This window comes from Bubalus kerabau, chromosome 12 (assembly GCF_029407905.1).
Source record: "Bubalus kerabau isolate K-KA32 ecotype Philippines breed swamp buffalo chromosome 12, PCC_UOA_SB_1v2, whole genome shotgun sequence".
In the NCBI taxonomy this organism is placed as follows: Eukaryota; Metazoa; Chordata; class Mammalia; order Artiodactyla; family Bovidae; genus Bubalus; species Bubalus kerabau.
Genome location: NC_073635.1, coordinates 11,881,203 through 11,897,481, shown reverse-complemented (window position 1 = coordinate 11,897,481; position 16,279 = coordinate 11,881,203). Strand labels below are relative to the sequence as shown.

The following is a 16,279-nucleotide window of genomic DNA, read 5'->3' as shown; positions in this document are numbered from 1 at the left end:
TTGGCCCAGAAACTGCTAATGGATGTGCATCGAAGCTGATCCTCTTCCAGCTATGTGAGACGTTGCCGAAGAACTCGGTGTTGACTGTTCTGTGGTCGTTTGGCGTTTGAAGCAAATTGGAAAGGTGAAAAAACTGGATAAGTGGGTGCCTCATAAGCTGACTGCAAATCAAAAAATCATTGTTTTGAAGTGTCATCTTCCCTTATACTTTGCAACAACAATGAACCACTTCTCAGTGGATTGTGACGGATGGAAAGTAGATTTTGTACAACTGGCGATGACCAGCTCAGTGGTTGGACCAAGCAGAAGCTCCAAAGCACTTCCCAAAGCTAAACTTGCACCAGAAAAGATGATGGTCACTTTTTGGTGGTCTGCTGCCTGTCCCAATGACTACAACTTTCTGAAACCATTGCATCTGAGACGTATGCTCAGCAGATGGATGAGATGCACCGCAAACTGCCGTGTCTGCAGCTGGCCTTGCTCAACAGAAAGGGCCCAGTTTGTCTCCATGGCACTGCCTAGCTGCACATTGACAACCAGCACTTCAAAAATTAAACGAATTAGGTTATGAAGTTTTGCATCATCTGTCATATTCATCTGACCACTTACCAATGGACTACCACTTCTTCAAGGATCTCGACAGCTTTTTGCAGGAAAAATGCTTCCACAGCCAGCAGGAGGCAGAGCATGCTTTCAAGAGGTCATTGAATCCCGAAGCACTGATTTTTACGCTGCAGGAATAAACAAACTTATTTCTTGTTGGCAAAAATGTGTTGATTGTAATGGTTCCTATTTTGATTGATAAAGATATGTTTGAACCTAAACGATTTAAAATTCATGGTCCAAAACTGCAGTTAGTTTTTCACCAGTGGTTCACTAATACAATGACCCCTACGTCAGAGGTGTTTTATATAGTTGGTGCTTAAAGGTGTCTTCTTGCTACACGAAACTTGGAGGGTATGCAATTTGCAAGAACAGTTAAAGTGACTTCAGTCAATAAAGGCAAGTTACAAGATGTTATTATTAAGCAAGTTATAATTTAAGGGATCTAACTGATGACTTCCCTTAGTTTTACTTGTTTTGATATTTTTATACAATGAAATAAGTTTTTCTACTTTGAAACAGGTTAATGTACACACATACATAGTAACTCCTTTAGAACAGTTTCTCAGTGGTGGGCACTGTTAGCATTTGGGGCTGGATAATTCTTTGTTGTGGGTGTTACCCTTTATGTTGTAGGATATTTATATTTAGTAGCACCCCCTTGCCTTTCCTCAGGAGCTTCCCAGGTTGCTTAGTGGTAAAAAAAAAAAAAAAAAACCCACCTCCAAATGCTGGAGATGGAGGAGACACCGGTTCAACCCCTGGGTGGGGAAGATCCCCTGGAGGAGGAACTGGCAACCCACTGCAGTATTCTTGCCAGGAAAATCCCACAGATGGAGAAGCCTGGTGGGCTACAGTCCGTGGGGTCGCAGAGTCGGACTGAGCAACTGAGCAGATACACACACAGCCTCCCTTCACCTGTGCCTCAGTTGTGATGACCCAACAGTGTCTCCAGACATTGCCAAATATCCCCTCGGGGACAAAATCACCCCAGTTGAGAACACCGCTTTAAAAGAAGAAAAGCATGTGGATTTCTAAACTCTTAATTGTAATTTATAGTGTGTATGTGTATTGTTTTTGAAGGTGGCTTTTAAGTAGAAACAAAGTAATTGTTGCAGAGTTCTCCGAATTTAGCTTTGTAATTTAGCTTTGGAAGCAAGGACGCTATTAATTCTTATAAAACATTGATAACTTACGGAAATTGCTTTTTCTTTTTAACTGTTTTCTGTATTTTACATTGAATAATTGATTTTGTTTGGTGTCTCCTCCAGATTGAAATTAAAATGAAAAAGCCAGAGGCTGTGAGATGGGAAAAGCTAGAGGGGCAAGGAGATGTGCCTAACCCCAAACCGTTCATAGCAGGTTTGTTTTCTGGCCTTGATGAGCTTTAGATTCATATCGTGTTATATAGTTGAAATTAAATAGTGCTGAGTATTCTTTCTGCTTTCATTATTTATGTTCTCAAGATAAAATACACGGAGTATAATATGGTTGCTCTATAATGAATACAAAATATTTCCTAATGATGGTTCTAACTTCTTAAACTCCATAAGAATACAAATGAATGGCATCAGAGCCCAGAGGGAATTGGAGCTTATTGTTTACCACGTCAGTTTGTGACATTGGCTGGGGGTTGTTTTTGTGTGTTAGCTTTTCCTGTTTTTTATGTGTAATAGTTTTACTCTGCTGATGTATTTCCCGCTCTTCCTTTCTCCCTTCTTATTTATGCCTTTCTGTTTCTTCTAATATAGTCAACTCTAATTTCCTGGAATTTCAGGGCCTCCCAGAGAAAAATGTCTAGCACATTTCACTATTTTTCTAAGAGGTGGAGGCAGACAGCTAATGAAGGCCTAAGGCAAGCCTATGAGTAGAGTAGAAAACAAGGGTTGATTGCTTAATCCTTTAAGGAAAAGACTACTTTATGTTGGGGTCAATTCTAAGCATAGGCAGTAGACAGGTGTTTTTCTAACGCAATGATTAATCTGTGGGACACACTTAGACGTAGTGTCTAAGGCTGTATTTATAGCAATGACCTCATTAATGAATGGAGAGAGATTACCTTTTGATTAGAGAGAATGTTCTGATTTGATGACTAAAATGAGGTAACTTTGTTTCAGCTACTTTTTGATTTTTCACTGCTTTCTTCTGTAATATAGAATACAGCTTCATTGTGGCACCTTGTAGAAAATGCCAAGTTTGCCAGTAGAGCATTCATCTTCAAATTCTATTTTGAAATAATTTTAGGTTCTAATAGAAGTTGCAGAAATACTCGAGTCCCACGTACCCTTCACCCAGTTTCCTTGCATGATACTGTTATAGCTAACTGTAGCTAACCTACAGCAGAGCCAGGAAATTTACCCTCGCAGGTAATTTTTTGGAATCGAAATGCTTCAAGTTGGTATATAAGCTGTTTATTAAGCTTCTGTGCCCTGCTGTATGTGAAAGATTTGGTAAAGATGTTATGTGCTTCTCATGGGGCTGACTCCCAGAGATTTTTGGATTGAGGTTTATATATAGCTTAAAGCATTTTTTTAAAGAAATATTTTAAATGTAGTATCTCACCTAGTTCTAGCAGCAGCCCTGTATAGCAAGTGACCTCGTATTGTTCCTCCTGTCTTACGGGCTCAGAAAGGTTAGACAGCTTGCCTGAGATTACCCAGCAGTTTCCATTGTCCAGGACTAAATCCAGGTCTTCAGAGTCCGGGTCCGGTTCTTCTGCCTCATGTGTGATACTGCTTGTTGCCGCGTTTTCTAACAGTGGGAAGTCTCTGCTGACATGAATAGCTTTACAGTTAGTTGATGTTAGAGTGAATAAGCAAGAAGTTAGGTTACCTGTCTCTGAGTAGCTCATCTGCCACCTAACGGTATTAATGTTTTCTGAGATTAAAGATTTTTTTGGTGTTACAGATACAAACTTTTTTTAAACTCAGTGCCTTGAATATTCAAGATGGTATTCCTCCTGACCGGTTTTATTTTTTGTAAGGGGTTAATGTGCTTGTCAGATTGTTTGACAAGCTGGAGACGGAAGATAAGGGCAAGTTGTTAACCTATCTGTGCCAGCTTTCTTATCTGTAAAATGGAGATGAGAACTGTCGTCCCATCTGGCAGATCAGCATCAGGAGTAATTAAACCCGTGTGTCCTAAATTCTTAATTTACCATTGGCATGCGTTTTTTGTTTTCTTGGCTCCTAGTGAAAAATGTACAAAAGGTAGAGATTACTGGTAGAGGACAGGTGGATAGAATTTGGAAAACAATTTGCTTGCCCTGTATAAAACTGGTGTGTTGTCGTTTTGTTTTGTTAGGGATTGGGTGGTGAGATGGGCAGGGAGAGAGGTGAAGAGAAAGGATGGAAAACAGAGTGAACGATTAGTTTCTCAACTCTTTTGAGAAAGGGGATATATAGAAAGGCAATAGTGGAAGAGGGACATGTAGACTAGCATTAACATGTCCTAATTCATAGGGAAATTTTGAATCTGTTTTTTCTCTAAGGCTATCTAGCTGTACCGTCCAGTGTAGTAGCTGCAAACCACCTGTACCTGTTGACCACTTGGAATATGACTAGTCTGGATTGCGATGTGCTCTAAGGGTGAAATACATACCAGATTTTAGACTTAGTGTGAAAAATATATATAAAATATATGAATACTTTTATATTATTTCATGTTGAACTGATACTGTTTTGGATGTGTTAGGTTAAATAAGACATTTTTTAGACTACTTGAAATTTTAGAATTATGTTTGTGACACATTTGTGGCTTATATTTCCATTGAATAATGAACAGAACTGCTCTTACAGTTCTTAGGTAATCTGGTTAGTTTCTTTTAAACTATTTGTGTGTCAAGACCTTGTTTCCCTTGGTCTTTGGGGCAGCTTTGGCAGTGCCCTGAATCTCCCTGGGCTGGTTGCCTCTCTGGCTGCAAGCAGCCTCTGTTTAATCCCAATGTGCCCTCCAAGTAATATTATTTCCTGTGTGCACGTGATGTGGGCATTGACCTCTGGATCATCATGTAGTATTTTTCAGCATTCAAGAATTCTTTATTGTTTTCTCCTGTTGAAGTAATCTGGTATTTTTAATGTGGTGAGAGGATGGAGTCTTAACTCACTGTCAGATGGCATGGCAATGTCAAATGGCATGTCATTGTTTTCAGTTTCAAATTAAAGATATAAGTACCTTAGGAGAAGCTGCTTTATACACACACACACATCAATATCATTTTATGCATTTTTGGCTTTGCTGGGTCTTTGTTGTCACATGGCCCTTCTCTAGTTGTGGCGAGTGGGGGCTGCTCTCCAGTTGGGTACGCAGGCTTCGTCTCTGGGGACGCGCTGGCTCCAGGGTGGGCAGGCTTCAGCAGCTGAGGCGCGTGGGCTCAGCAGTTGCAGCTCCCGGCTCTAGATCGCTGGCTCAGTAATTGTGGCACACAGATTGAGTTGCTCCATGGCACGTGGTATCTTCCCGGACCAGGGATCGAAGCGGTGTCTCCTGCATTGACAGGTGTATTCTTTACCACTGAGCCACCAAGGAAGCCCTAGAAGCTGTATTTTCTAACATTTGTTAAAGCTTTGTTTAGAGAAAGTTTGTTAATGAAGTATCTATTTTAAAGTCAATATTTTTAGAATTGTTGGTACGATCTTTGCACCTTTTCTGTAAACATCAAAGTTCCTGTATGTGGGCTTCCCTAGTGGTCCAGTGAGTGATTAAGAATCTGCTTGCCAATGCAGAGTGCACAAGTTTGATCCCTTATCTGGGAAGATTCCACATGCTGTGGGGCAGCTAAGCCTGTGTGCTACAACTACAGAGCCAGCACTCTGGAGCCCGTGGGTCGCAACTCCTGAGCTTGTTTGCCACAACTCCTGAAGCCTGCATGCCCGGAGCCTGAGCTCAGGAACAAAAGAAGACACTGCAGTGAGAAGCCTGCACACGGCAGGAGTAGCCCCCAATCACTGCAATTAGAGAAAGCCTGCAGCGGTGAAGACCCAGCACAGTCAGAAATGAATAAAAATAAATGGGTCTTAGAAATTCCTGTATGCTTCTCACACAGTTTCTCCTATTAGTAACATGGAGGGTTTCTTTGTTAATCTAGTTTTGCATAATGTACCAAAAGTTTACACTATGAGTTATTTTGCTCAAAAGAAATTTACAGATTTTACATTATGCTTACCGATTCAGTCTTCAGAGGTTTTAAATGTTAATTATTGATTTATATATCAGAAAAACATTTATTACAAACATGAAATTTTTAATGACTTAAACTATTTGCTGAGATGTATACACCATGGTCACAAAGTTACGTGTGCTTGACATAATTGACAAATGTTGATTAATCACTTCTTTTTTTTACTCCATAGATGTAAAAAACCTATATCCATCATCATCTCATTATACAAGAAATTGGGATAAATTGGTCGGTGAGATCAAAGAAGAAGAAAAGAATGAAAAGTTGGAGGGAGATGCAGCTTTAAACAAATTATTTCAGCAGATCTATTCAGATGGCTCTGATGAAGTGAAACGTGCCATGAACAAATCATTTGTAAGAACATAAACTTTAAGAAAATCTATTATAGTAGTAAATTTCAGAAATTAAAAATATAAGTAAAGAGAGCAGATTGTATGTACTGTAGTTGGGAGACCATTTTAAATGGGCTTTGTCTGACCATTTCTTCTTGCTTGAAACTTAATTATCTTTCGAGAAAGTTGGGGACTTGTGGAAGAGGTGAGAAACAAATGGTGTGGTCCACATAAATTTTTTTCATCAGGGAGTTAGAACTGGAAAGACTTGAGATCCCAAGGTTAGAGTGGGTGATAGGAGTTATTCTAGTCAGATTTATCACAGTAGCTGAGTGAGTGTCCAGTGTTTTCCATCTAGTAGCATATGTAATCTCAGTGTCAAGGATGAGGAAGATAGAAGGGAGACTTCCAGAACAGTGCTGGGCAAGTGGTCGGTACACTTTGATTATCCACTGGTTTGTTAATAATTTCTCTGTTAAGAAAATTCAGGCTCTTTGCCAGGGCATGAATACCACCTGAATTAGGCCTCAGTTCTGTAGAACCGTGTAGATTTTGCTTGAAGCTGTAATCATTGGACTTTCACCTGTAGCTCTGGAAGTGTCACTGTCTTCTTTTAAAGCATTTATTTTTACAGTAGAAAGTTAAAGTTAATATTTAATAATTAAAATTAATTAACATACAGGTAATAAGTGTGTTTGAGGCTTAGATATTCCATATCAAGTTACCACGTGGTAACTGATCATGACTGTGCTTTTCACTATTGCTTTAAAATTTTTTTATATTAAACTTTTTACATTGAGATAATTGTAGATTCACATACAGTTGGAGAAAGTACAAGAGATGCCTTCTATCTTTTATGGATTTCACCAGTGGAAACATCTTGCAGAATTAATATTACAGCCATGATGTTGACAGTTAAGATAGAGAACATTTCTGTTGCCGCAGGATTCCCTCATCGTTGTCATCTTATACCCATGTTCACACCCTTCTTTCCTACCCGTCCTTAGCCCATGGCAGCCACTAATCTGGCGAGTTTGTCAGATACGGAGTTTGCAAATATTTTCTCCCAGTCTGTAGCTTGTCGTCTTCTTTTCTTTAGCAGAACTGAAGTACAATTTTGATGAAGTCCAATCTATCAATTTTTGTTTTAGGATCATGGTTTTGGACCTCTTTGCTTAGTTCTAGATCTCAAAGATTTTCTTCTGTGTTCTTTTTTTTTAAAAAAAATATTTACTCATTTGGCTGTGTGGGTTCTTAGCTGCTGATCTCCGTTGCATCCTGTGCCATCTCTGCAGCGCGGACTCTCTAACTGGTGTGTGCGGGCTTCAGTAGTTGCGGTGCACAGACTTAGTTCTCTGTGGCATGTGGGATCTTAGTTCCTTGACCAGGGATCAAACCCACATCCCCTGCACTGCAGGGCAGACTTTCAACCCCTGAACCACCAGGGAAGTCCCTGCATTCGTTCTTTTAATAAAAGTTTTTCTTACTTACTGCATCTTAGTCCATGATCCACTTTGAGTTAATTTTTATATGAAGTATGAGATGCAGGTTTTTTTTTTTTTTGACCTGTATATGTTCAGTTGCCCCAGCACCATTTGTGAAATGGCTATCTTTCCTTCCTTGAATTGCCTTTCATCTTATTCAAAAATCAGTTGAGCATATTAGCATTGAGTCTGTTTCTGGGGTCCCTGTTCCATTGTTCTGAGTGTCTGTTGCTCTGTTAATACCACAGTCTAACTTACTCTTGATATTTTAAGTCTTGAAATTGGACCGATTTATTTCCCCTACTTTATTTTTCATTTTCAAAATTGTTTTGGATATTTCAGTTTCTTTGCCTTTCTATAAATTTTAGAGTAGATTGTCTAATGTGGAAAAAGTCCTGTTAGGAATTACATTGAGCTGTGTACCAGTTTGGAGAAATTGACATCTTTACTGTGCCGAATCTTCCAGCTTCATTTATTTAGATCTCTGATTTCTTTCATCATTGTTGTACACTTTTCAGCATTTAAATCCAGTATGTGTGATACACCAAAGTATTTGGGTCTTTCTTTGAGTGATTGTCAATGGTATTATATATTTAATTTTCTTATCCATGTGTTTGTTGCTAGTGTCTACAAATACAGGGTTTTGTTTGTTTTTTAATGTTTATCTTGTCTTCTGTGACCTTGTTGAACTCACTGGTTCTGGGAGATTTTTTTGGTAGATCGCTTGTGATTTTCTGTGTAGACAGTCTTCAAATAGGAACAGTTTAATTTCTTCGTTTCTGATATGTGTGCTGTTTATCTCCTTTTATTGCTATACTGATTGACTAGACCTCCCATTATTATGTTGAATAAGATTAGTGAGAGTAGACATCCATGCCTTGTTCCCCATCTTGAAGGAACAACTGTTCAATCTTTCACTGTTAAGTATAATGTTAGCTGTAGGTTTTTGTAGATGCTTATCAAGTTAAGAAAGTTTTGCTCTGTTTTTGTTTTCCTGAGATTTTTTTTTATCATGAACGGCTGTTGACTTGTGAAATGTTTTTTCTGCTTTGAATCAGTATGATTAGGTAGGTTTTTTGTTCCTTTAACCTGTTTAAGTAGTGATTTTATATGATTAATAGGATTATTTTCTTCATGGAACCAACTTTGCACCCTTGGGATAAACCCCACTTGGTCAGTGTATAATTCTTTTTGTAGTATATTATTCAGTTCTGTTTTCAAATGTTTTAAGCATTTTTGTATCTGTATTTATGAGGGATATTGGTCTGTAGTGTTCCTTTTTTTGGTGCCATTCTTTTCTGGTTTGGTATCAGGGTAATATGGGTAATACTTCATAGAATGAATAGTGAAGTGCTCCGTCTTCTTTTTTGAGGGGAATGGATTTGTAGAATGAGTGATAATTTGTCTTTAAAGATTCTTGAAACCAATGAAGCCATCTAGGCCTTGATACTTCTTTTTTGGGGAGGCTTTAAATTATGAATTTTATTATCCTGATAGCTTATAGGACTGTTCAAGTTAACCACTTCACATTCAGTGACTTGTGGTAGTTTGTCTTTGAGGGATTGGCCTGTTTTGTTTAAGTTGTTAGTATGATTTCCTTCTTACCCTTTTGATGTCTGTGGGGTCTGTGCTGCTGCTGCTAAGTCGCTTCAGTTGTGTCCAACTCTGTGCGACCCCATAGACAGCAGCCCACCAGGCTCCCCCGTCCCTGGGATTCTCCAGGCAAGAACAGTGGAGTGGGTTGCCATTTCCTTCTCCAATGCATGAAAGTGAAAAGTGAAAGTGAAGTCGCTCAGTCGTGTCCGACTCTTAGCAACCCCACAGACTACAGCCTACCAGGCTCCTCCGTCCATGGGATTTTCCAGGCAAGAGCACTGGAGTGGGGTGCCATTGCCTTCTCCAGCATGGTCTGTAGTGATAACCCATTTCATTCCTGTGCTAGTAATTTGTATTTTCTCTCTCTTTTCTCTTTGTCTTGCTAGTGTTTGTCAGTTTTACTGACTTCACCCTCTCTTTTCTTGGTTCCCCCAAAGAATCAGCTTTTCTGTTGATCTTAAATTTTTCCTGTTTTTTATTCTAAATTTCATTTATTTCTGCTTTTAACTATTTTCTTCCTTATGCTTCAGTTCAGTTCAGTCGCTCAGTCGTGTCCGACTCTTTGCGACCCCATAAATCACAGCACGCCAGGCCTCCCTGTCCATCACCAGCTCCTGGAGTTCACTCAGACTCACGTCCGTCTAGTCAGTGATGCTATCCAGCCATCTCATCCTCTGTCGTCCCCTTCTCCTCCTGCCCCTAATCCCTCCCAGCATCAGAGTCTTTTCCAATGAGTCAACTCTTCGCATGAGGTGGCCAAAGTACTGGAGTTTTAGCTTTAGCATCATTCCTTCCAAAGAACACCCAGGGCTGATCTTCAGAATGGACTGGTTGGATCTCCTTGCAGTCCAAGGATTTGGGTTTATTTTGCTATTCCTTTTTTTAATAGGTTCTTCAGATGTGTGCTTAGATTATTGATTCAACTCTTTAGTTTCTTTTTTCTATTATATATGTTTATGCTCTATGTTTCCCTCTCAGGAATTTTAGCTGTCTCCTACAAATTTTTATTTTATATTTTCATTTTTATTCAGTTCAATATATATTTTTATTTCACTTGAGACTTCTTATTTTAAGTATATGTTCCACTTGAAAAGAATGTATATTCTGCTCTTGTTGAATGGAGTGTTGTGTAGATGTCAGTTAAATCCTGTTGATTGATATTCTTACTGAATTTTTAAAAAATATTCTGAGTTGATTTTTATCTTACTGTTCTATTCATTGTTGACAGAGGGTCTTCAGCTGTAATCATGGATTTATTGATTTCATATTTAGGTTTTGTGAATTTTTGCTTCACATATTTTGCAGCTCTGTTTAGTTCATATGTGTTTAGGATTGTTACATTTTCATGGTGGATTGCTTTTTTATCATTATACAATGTCATTCTCTAGCTCTGGTAATTTTTTTGCTAATATTAATATAGCTGATTATATCTTTTGTCTAATTTTTGCATGATATATTTTGTTCCATCCTTTTATTTTCAGTCTGCCTAAGTCATACTTTTTTAAATTTCAGTTTTTGAAAATTTTATTGGAGTGTAGTTGATTTACAGTGTTGTATTAATTTCAGGTTTACAAAGGGATTCAGTTGTATATACACACACACATATATTCATTCTTTTTCAGATTTCTAAGTCATATTTAGAGTATCTTTTGGACAGCATGTATTCATGTCATGTTTTTGTTTAATTTACTCTGATGCTACTGCTGCTAAGTTGCTTCAGTCGTGTCCTACTCCGCAACCCCATGGACAGCAGCCCACCAGGCTCCTCTGTCCACGGAATTCTGTAGGCAAGAATACTGCAGTGGGTTGCCATTTCCTTCTCCTGATTTACTCTACCAGGCTCTTTTAATTGATGCATTCGGACCACTTACATTTAATTATTGATACATTAAGACTTATGTCTGCCAAGGAAGTTTTTCTGGTTTTGTTTTTTTTTTTGGTTTTCTGGTTTTGTTTTTGGTTTTCTGGTTTTGTATTTCTGGTTTTGTTTTTCCTGTTTTCCTGTGATTACATGAACATTTTTTTAGAATTTCATCTTGATTTATCTAGTATTTTTTAGTGTATTTTCTTTGTGTAGCATTTTTAGTGGTAGCTCTAGGTTTTATATTAGCTATATTATACTTCTCTTAGTCTACTGGTATCATTTTTTGAAACTGAGTGACATTTAGAAATGTTACCTCTTTATGTACTTTTACCTTTTCTCATTTATAATTTCTTAAATATTTCTTCTGTGTACATTTAGAAATCACATCATAAAGTGTAGTAATTCAGAAAACCTAAAAGAGGAAAAGCAAGTTCTCTTGTATTTCTCTGTCTTGTGGCCTTTCTTTCTTCCTTACTGTGTTTCAGGGTTCCAGTTTCTACTGTTTCTTTTCTGTCTGGAGAGGTTCCTCAAGGCATTCTTTCAGAGTAGATCTGTCAATGACAAATTCTCTGTATTGGCAAGGAGTTCTTTGGGTTTATACTGATTGGGATTTGCTCAGTTTCTTGCAACCATATATTTATGTTTTTTGCCACTTTTAGGATATTTTCATTCATTGTATCATTGAGTACCTTTTCAAACCTGCCGTCTTTGTTTTCTTCTTCCTGGAACCTGATGACACAAATATTGGATAGTTAGTTATAGTACTACATATTCCTGAGACTCTTCATTTTTTCTCCCTTCTCTCTGTCATTCAGATTTATATAGGTTCGTTTTCCAGTTCATTGATTCTTTATTTTCTCTATTCTGCTCTTGAGCCCGTTCACCGATCTTTTTATTTCAAGTGTAGTTTTCAATTCTAAAACTTCTATTTGGTTCTTCTTTATATCTTTCTTTACCGAGGTTTCTATTTCTTTTATTTGTTTCAAGCTAGTTCATAATTCTTGTTGAAACATTTTTACCCTGACTGCTTTAAAAGTATGTCAGATAATTTTAACTTCTCTGTCATCTCTGTGTTAGCATCTATTGGTTGTCTTCTCTTATTAAACATATAGTCTGAAATCTTTCTGGTTCTTGGTGTTATTCATCAGTGCCAAATGGTACCTAATTGAAACCTGGACATTTTCATGTTATGAAACTGTAGATCTTATTTAAACCTTCCTTCTGAAGTAGCTTTCTCTGATAACCACTCTGGCAAAAGAAGGGAAGTCACTGCTTCACTATTGCCAGGTGGCGGTAGAAATCCACGTATCCCACTCTACCTCTGTAGACCCCCCAGGGCCACTCCTTGTTACTGCTGGGCATAAGCAGCTGTTCAACTGCCCAGGTAGTTTCCACTGGGCCCGATCAACAAAGGAGGCCAGTTCATGGTACCATAGCATGGATCGAAGTCGAGGCTCTTCACGGTGCTGGTCTGGGTGGAGATGGACCACAGTCTTCACTGAGGTTTTGACTGGAGTGATTACTGTCTAAAAGATTTCTGTTTTCCTATTGGTCTTCATCCTTTGGCTAAAGAAAGCAGCCGTTTGTTGGTTTTTTTTGGTCACACCCTTTGGCATTTCCAGCTTCTTCAGTTCCAACTCTTGAAAAAATGAGGCAAAAGAAAAACCAAAGAACTCAACACCATGTTGTTCCTTTGGTCCCAGGGTCTCTAGCTGATTTGTCCTCTTATAGTTGTTATTTAAATGACATACAAGGTTTTTAGTTGTACTTAGTGGAAAGAATAGGAAAAAGTATATTAATGCCTCCAAAAGGAGAGAGCGGCCCCCCCTATTCCCCCCCCCCCGCCCCCCCCCGCCACACACACACACACACACTGCAGTTTGTGGGATCTTAGTTTCCTAGCAAGGGATCAAACCTATGCCCCCTGAAGTGGAAGCATGGAGTCCTAACCACTGTGCCCCCAGGTAATTCCCAGAAATTAGTTTAAATACTGACTTTTTAAGAGCTTGCTAGACAAAATAGTGTGTAAAATTTCAAAGATACGAAATCTGTGTCCGTTTTCATATAGAAACTTTGCTAATTGTAATTGAACTATACACATACATAAATAAGCCCTCTGTCTGGCAACATTGGTCTGGAACATAGCAAGGACTTGGCTTCTGTCCTTGTGGGAATACCGGCATACGTTGGAGAACTGTGGATTTAATTCTAGACTGCCATTTTAAAGCAAATCTTGCAATAAAGTGAGTCATACTGTTTGGTTTTCTAGTTTGTATGAAAGTTACATTTACACTGTGCTGTAGTCTGTTGAGTATGTAATAACATGTCTAAAAAACAGTGTAGGTGCCTTCATTTAAAAATACTTTATTGCTAAAATATGCTAACTTTACCATCTGAGTCTTCAGCAAGTTGTAGTTTTTTGCAGGAGTAACGTCAGAGATCACTGGTCACACATTCTCATAACAAATATAATAACAATGAAAAAGTTAGAAATAGAAGAGACTCATCAGAATGTGACAGAAACATGGAGTGAGCACACACTGTTGGAAAAGTGACTTAGCAGCTCACTTGATGCAGGGTTGCCACAGACCTTCAAGTTGTAAAAAAAATGCAGTACCTACAAAGTGCAGTAAAGGGAAGCACAATAAAATAAGGTCTGCCTGTACAGAGAAGCAAATTGTGTCTCATCTGTAATCTGTCAGTCTAATTGGGCAAGAAGACCAAGTGTACAGAATAAATCAGGGGAGTGCTCAGATGCACTGCAGTCCATGAGAAGAAAGGGGAAGATAAATGTCATCAGCAAACATGATCAGGTTATAAATTAAATCTGCTGTTTTCAGTTCTGTTAGGAGTAATTTATTATATAGACTTGTCCCATTTTATCCAGTATTTTATTTGAAGCCTACTATGTGCCAGGCTACTGCATTTAAGTATTGGTAAATATGTATGGTGTGTATGGTAAAGTGTTGATCTAGCATTTGAGTATTGGTAATATATATAGTAAAAAATATGTATGCTAAAGTATTGATCTAGCATATAAGTATGGGTAAAATATGCTCCTTGCCTTTTAGAAACTCTCAGCTTTAGTTTGAAGCCAGGGGTGGGAAGCAGGTATAAGAAAGCAGATCCTTACAGTTTTAACAGAGCAGTGTCATCCAATTTATATTAATGGTAATCTTGCTCACCCAGTAGACAAATCTTACGAGAGGAAGTAGCTAGGATCCTAAATAGGGTCAAAGGAGGCCACAGAGTGATGGTGCCATGTCAGGCTTGGAGGATGACATGTCAAGCATCTCTCTCCATGGGAGAAGAGCATCCTATGCGGAGGAACCCAGGGGAAGGAGCTTGGCAGAGAATGTGGGGCATTGGCATTGTTTTGAGGCTCCAGTGTAGTGGTAGCATGTACAACTATACGTTCACCAATAACACAAGTTGGTTATTTTTAAATGTTTAGATTTTTAACAACTTACTTGCTGTGATCCAAGTCAGTGATTTTTTTTTTTTATTGCAGTAAGATTACAAATGGTAGTGGTGTTTAGTCACTAAGTCATGTCCAACTCTTTTGTGACCCCATACACTGTAGCCCACCAGGCTCCTCTGTCCATGGGATTTCCCGGGCAAGAATGCTGAAATGAATTGCCATTTCCTCCTCCAGGGGATCTTCCTGACCCAGGGATTGAACCTGTGTCTCCTGCATTGGCAGGCAGGTCCTTTATCACTGAGCCCCCTGAGAAGCCCCAAGATAACAGTATCTAGAGCTTTATTTTTTTAATGTATTTATGAATAGGATTGTTGGTAGCTGTTATATTCAGTGGGTAGTAAATAGATAGCAGATTCTTTCCTGAGACACTATATCTGTATGTGTATGTACCTTGATTCAAAAATAATTCCAGTGTACACTTACATGTATTTGGCATAGAACATTAAGAGACTCCTAGAGTTCTGTCCAACCAGAAAGTTTACCTTGCAAAATCTTTATTAAGCTCCGCAGTAGAGATTATATCATCATTTTCCTTGGGAGCCAATTTCATCTGAAGGTAGTTTTTCCATATATACCTCTATGCTGATCAGCAAGGAGACATGGTGTTTTATATGGCAGTGTCTGTGGACATGGTCCTCCTACATAACTAGAGTTTCCTTTTCAGATTTTTACAAAGTATAGTAATTTACCTGGAAAGCCTAATATTAAAATATTGTGTGTGTTGAGCCAAACATAGCTTGTGTTTGGTGCTCTGTGCTTGGAACATTTTTTGAAAAATAATTGTTTGGATTATATGGTCCAAGAATTAATCTATTTTTATTTCTTATTGCAGATGGAGTCTGGTGGTACAGTTTTGAGTACCAACTGGTCTGATGTAGGTAAAAGGAAAGTTGAAATCAATCCTCCTGATGATATGGAATGGAAAAAGTACTAAATAAATTAATTTGTTATCACTGTATTGCGTATATTCACCTAACGCCCATTGTGTATTAATATTGCATTCTTGAATTTTGAACACTGAGTACATCTTTTCAAAGATTATACCTCTTTACCTCTTTGTGCTTTAGAAATTATTTTCCTTCAAGTGTTCTAAAAGGCTAATGAAGATCATATTTTATCACTTTTGTCCTTACGGATTTCAGATATGCTGAAATGGAATGAAGTATCATTTGCTACTAGACAGATTATTTCTACCTAGTAGTGGGAGTGGAGAAATCATTAATGGTTGTATCTTGGGTTATTGCCTTATTTTTGATGCAGTATTCTATTAATAATTTATGAGACCTGGCAACTTTGGGTGAGCATAGATTTCTCAATTTCAGTGTTAGATCATTTGCTTTTAAATACTGCTTTTGAATGGAGTTGTAAATACAATTTTTCTATGAAAAAATTTGGTTTATTTACCTTTTTCTTAAGTTTCTAATGACAACTTTGAGAAATTATTTATCACAAGGAATTCCCATTTGATTATTTTTATGAGAAATATTTGTAATTGCACTGAGAATTTTGGTCCTTACCTTTCAAATTCCTGTGTAAAACATTGACACCCGAGTTTTCTATTCTGTAAATTAGCTATACTGAAGTCTGCTCGGTAAAGCTGGGTCACACAGGGATTTAGGAGCGCCCAGCCGCACTTGTCGCTGCTTTCGCCACAGCAGGGCTCCTGAGGCTGCAGCACTGGTGCTCCATGTGGCGTGTGCGCTTCTTTTCTCTATTAGGAAATCGCTGTCCTCACAGCCC

General features: G+C 38.3%; 1 protein-coding gene across 4 annotated transcripts in view; it reads left to right on the top strand.

Annotated features, from left to right (window-relative positions):
• The window catches only part of SUGT1 (SGT1 homolog, MIS12 kinetochore complex assembly cochaperone), a 40,974-nt gene extending 25,477 nt beyond the window's left edge, over positions 1-15,497 (top strand). For all 4 annotated transcript variants that reach the window (XM_055541942.1, XM_055541941.1, XM_055541943.1 and 1 more), the window contains 3 exons: positions 1,875-1,965; positions 5,955-6,136; positions 15,372-15,497. In XM_055541942.1, the coding sequence (XP_055397917.1) occupies positions 1,875-1,965; positions 5,955-6,136; positions 15,372-15,473 (375 nt within the window). In that variant the 3' untranslated portion in view covers positions 15,474-15,497. The remainder of the gene's footprint in view (positions 1-1,874; positions 1,966-5,954; positions 6,137-15,371) is intronic.
• Positions 15,498-16,279: the final 782 nt, after the last annotated feature.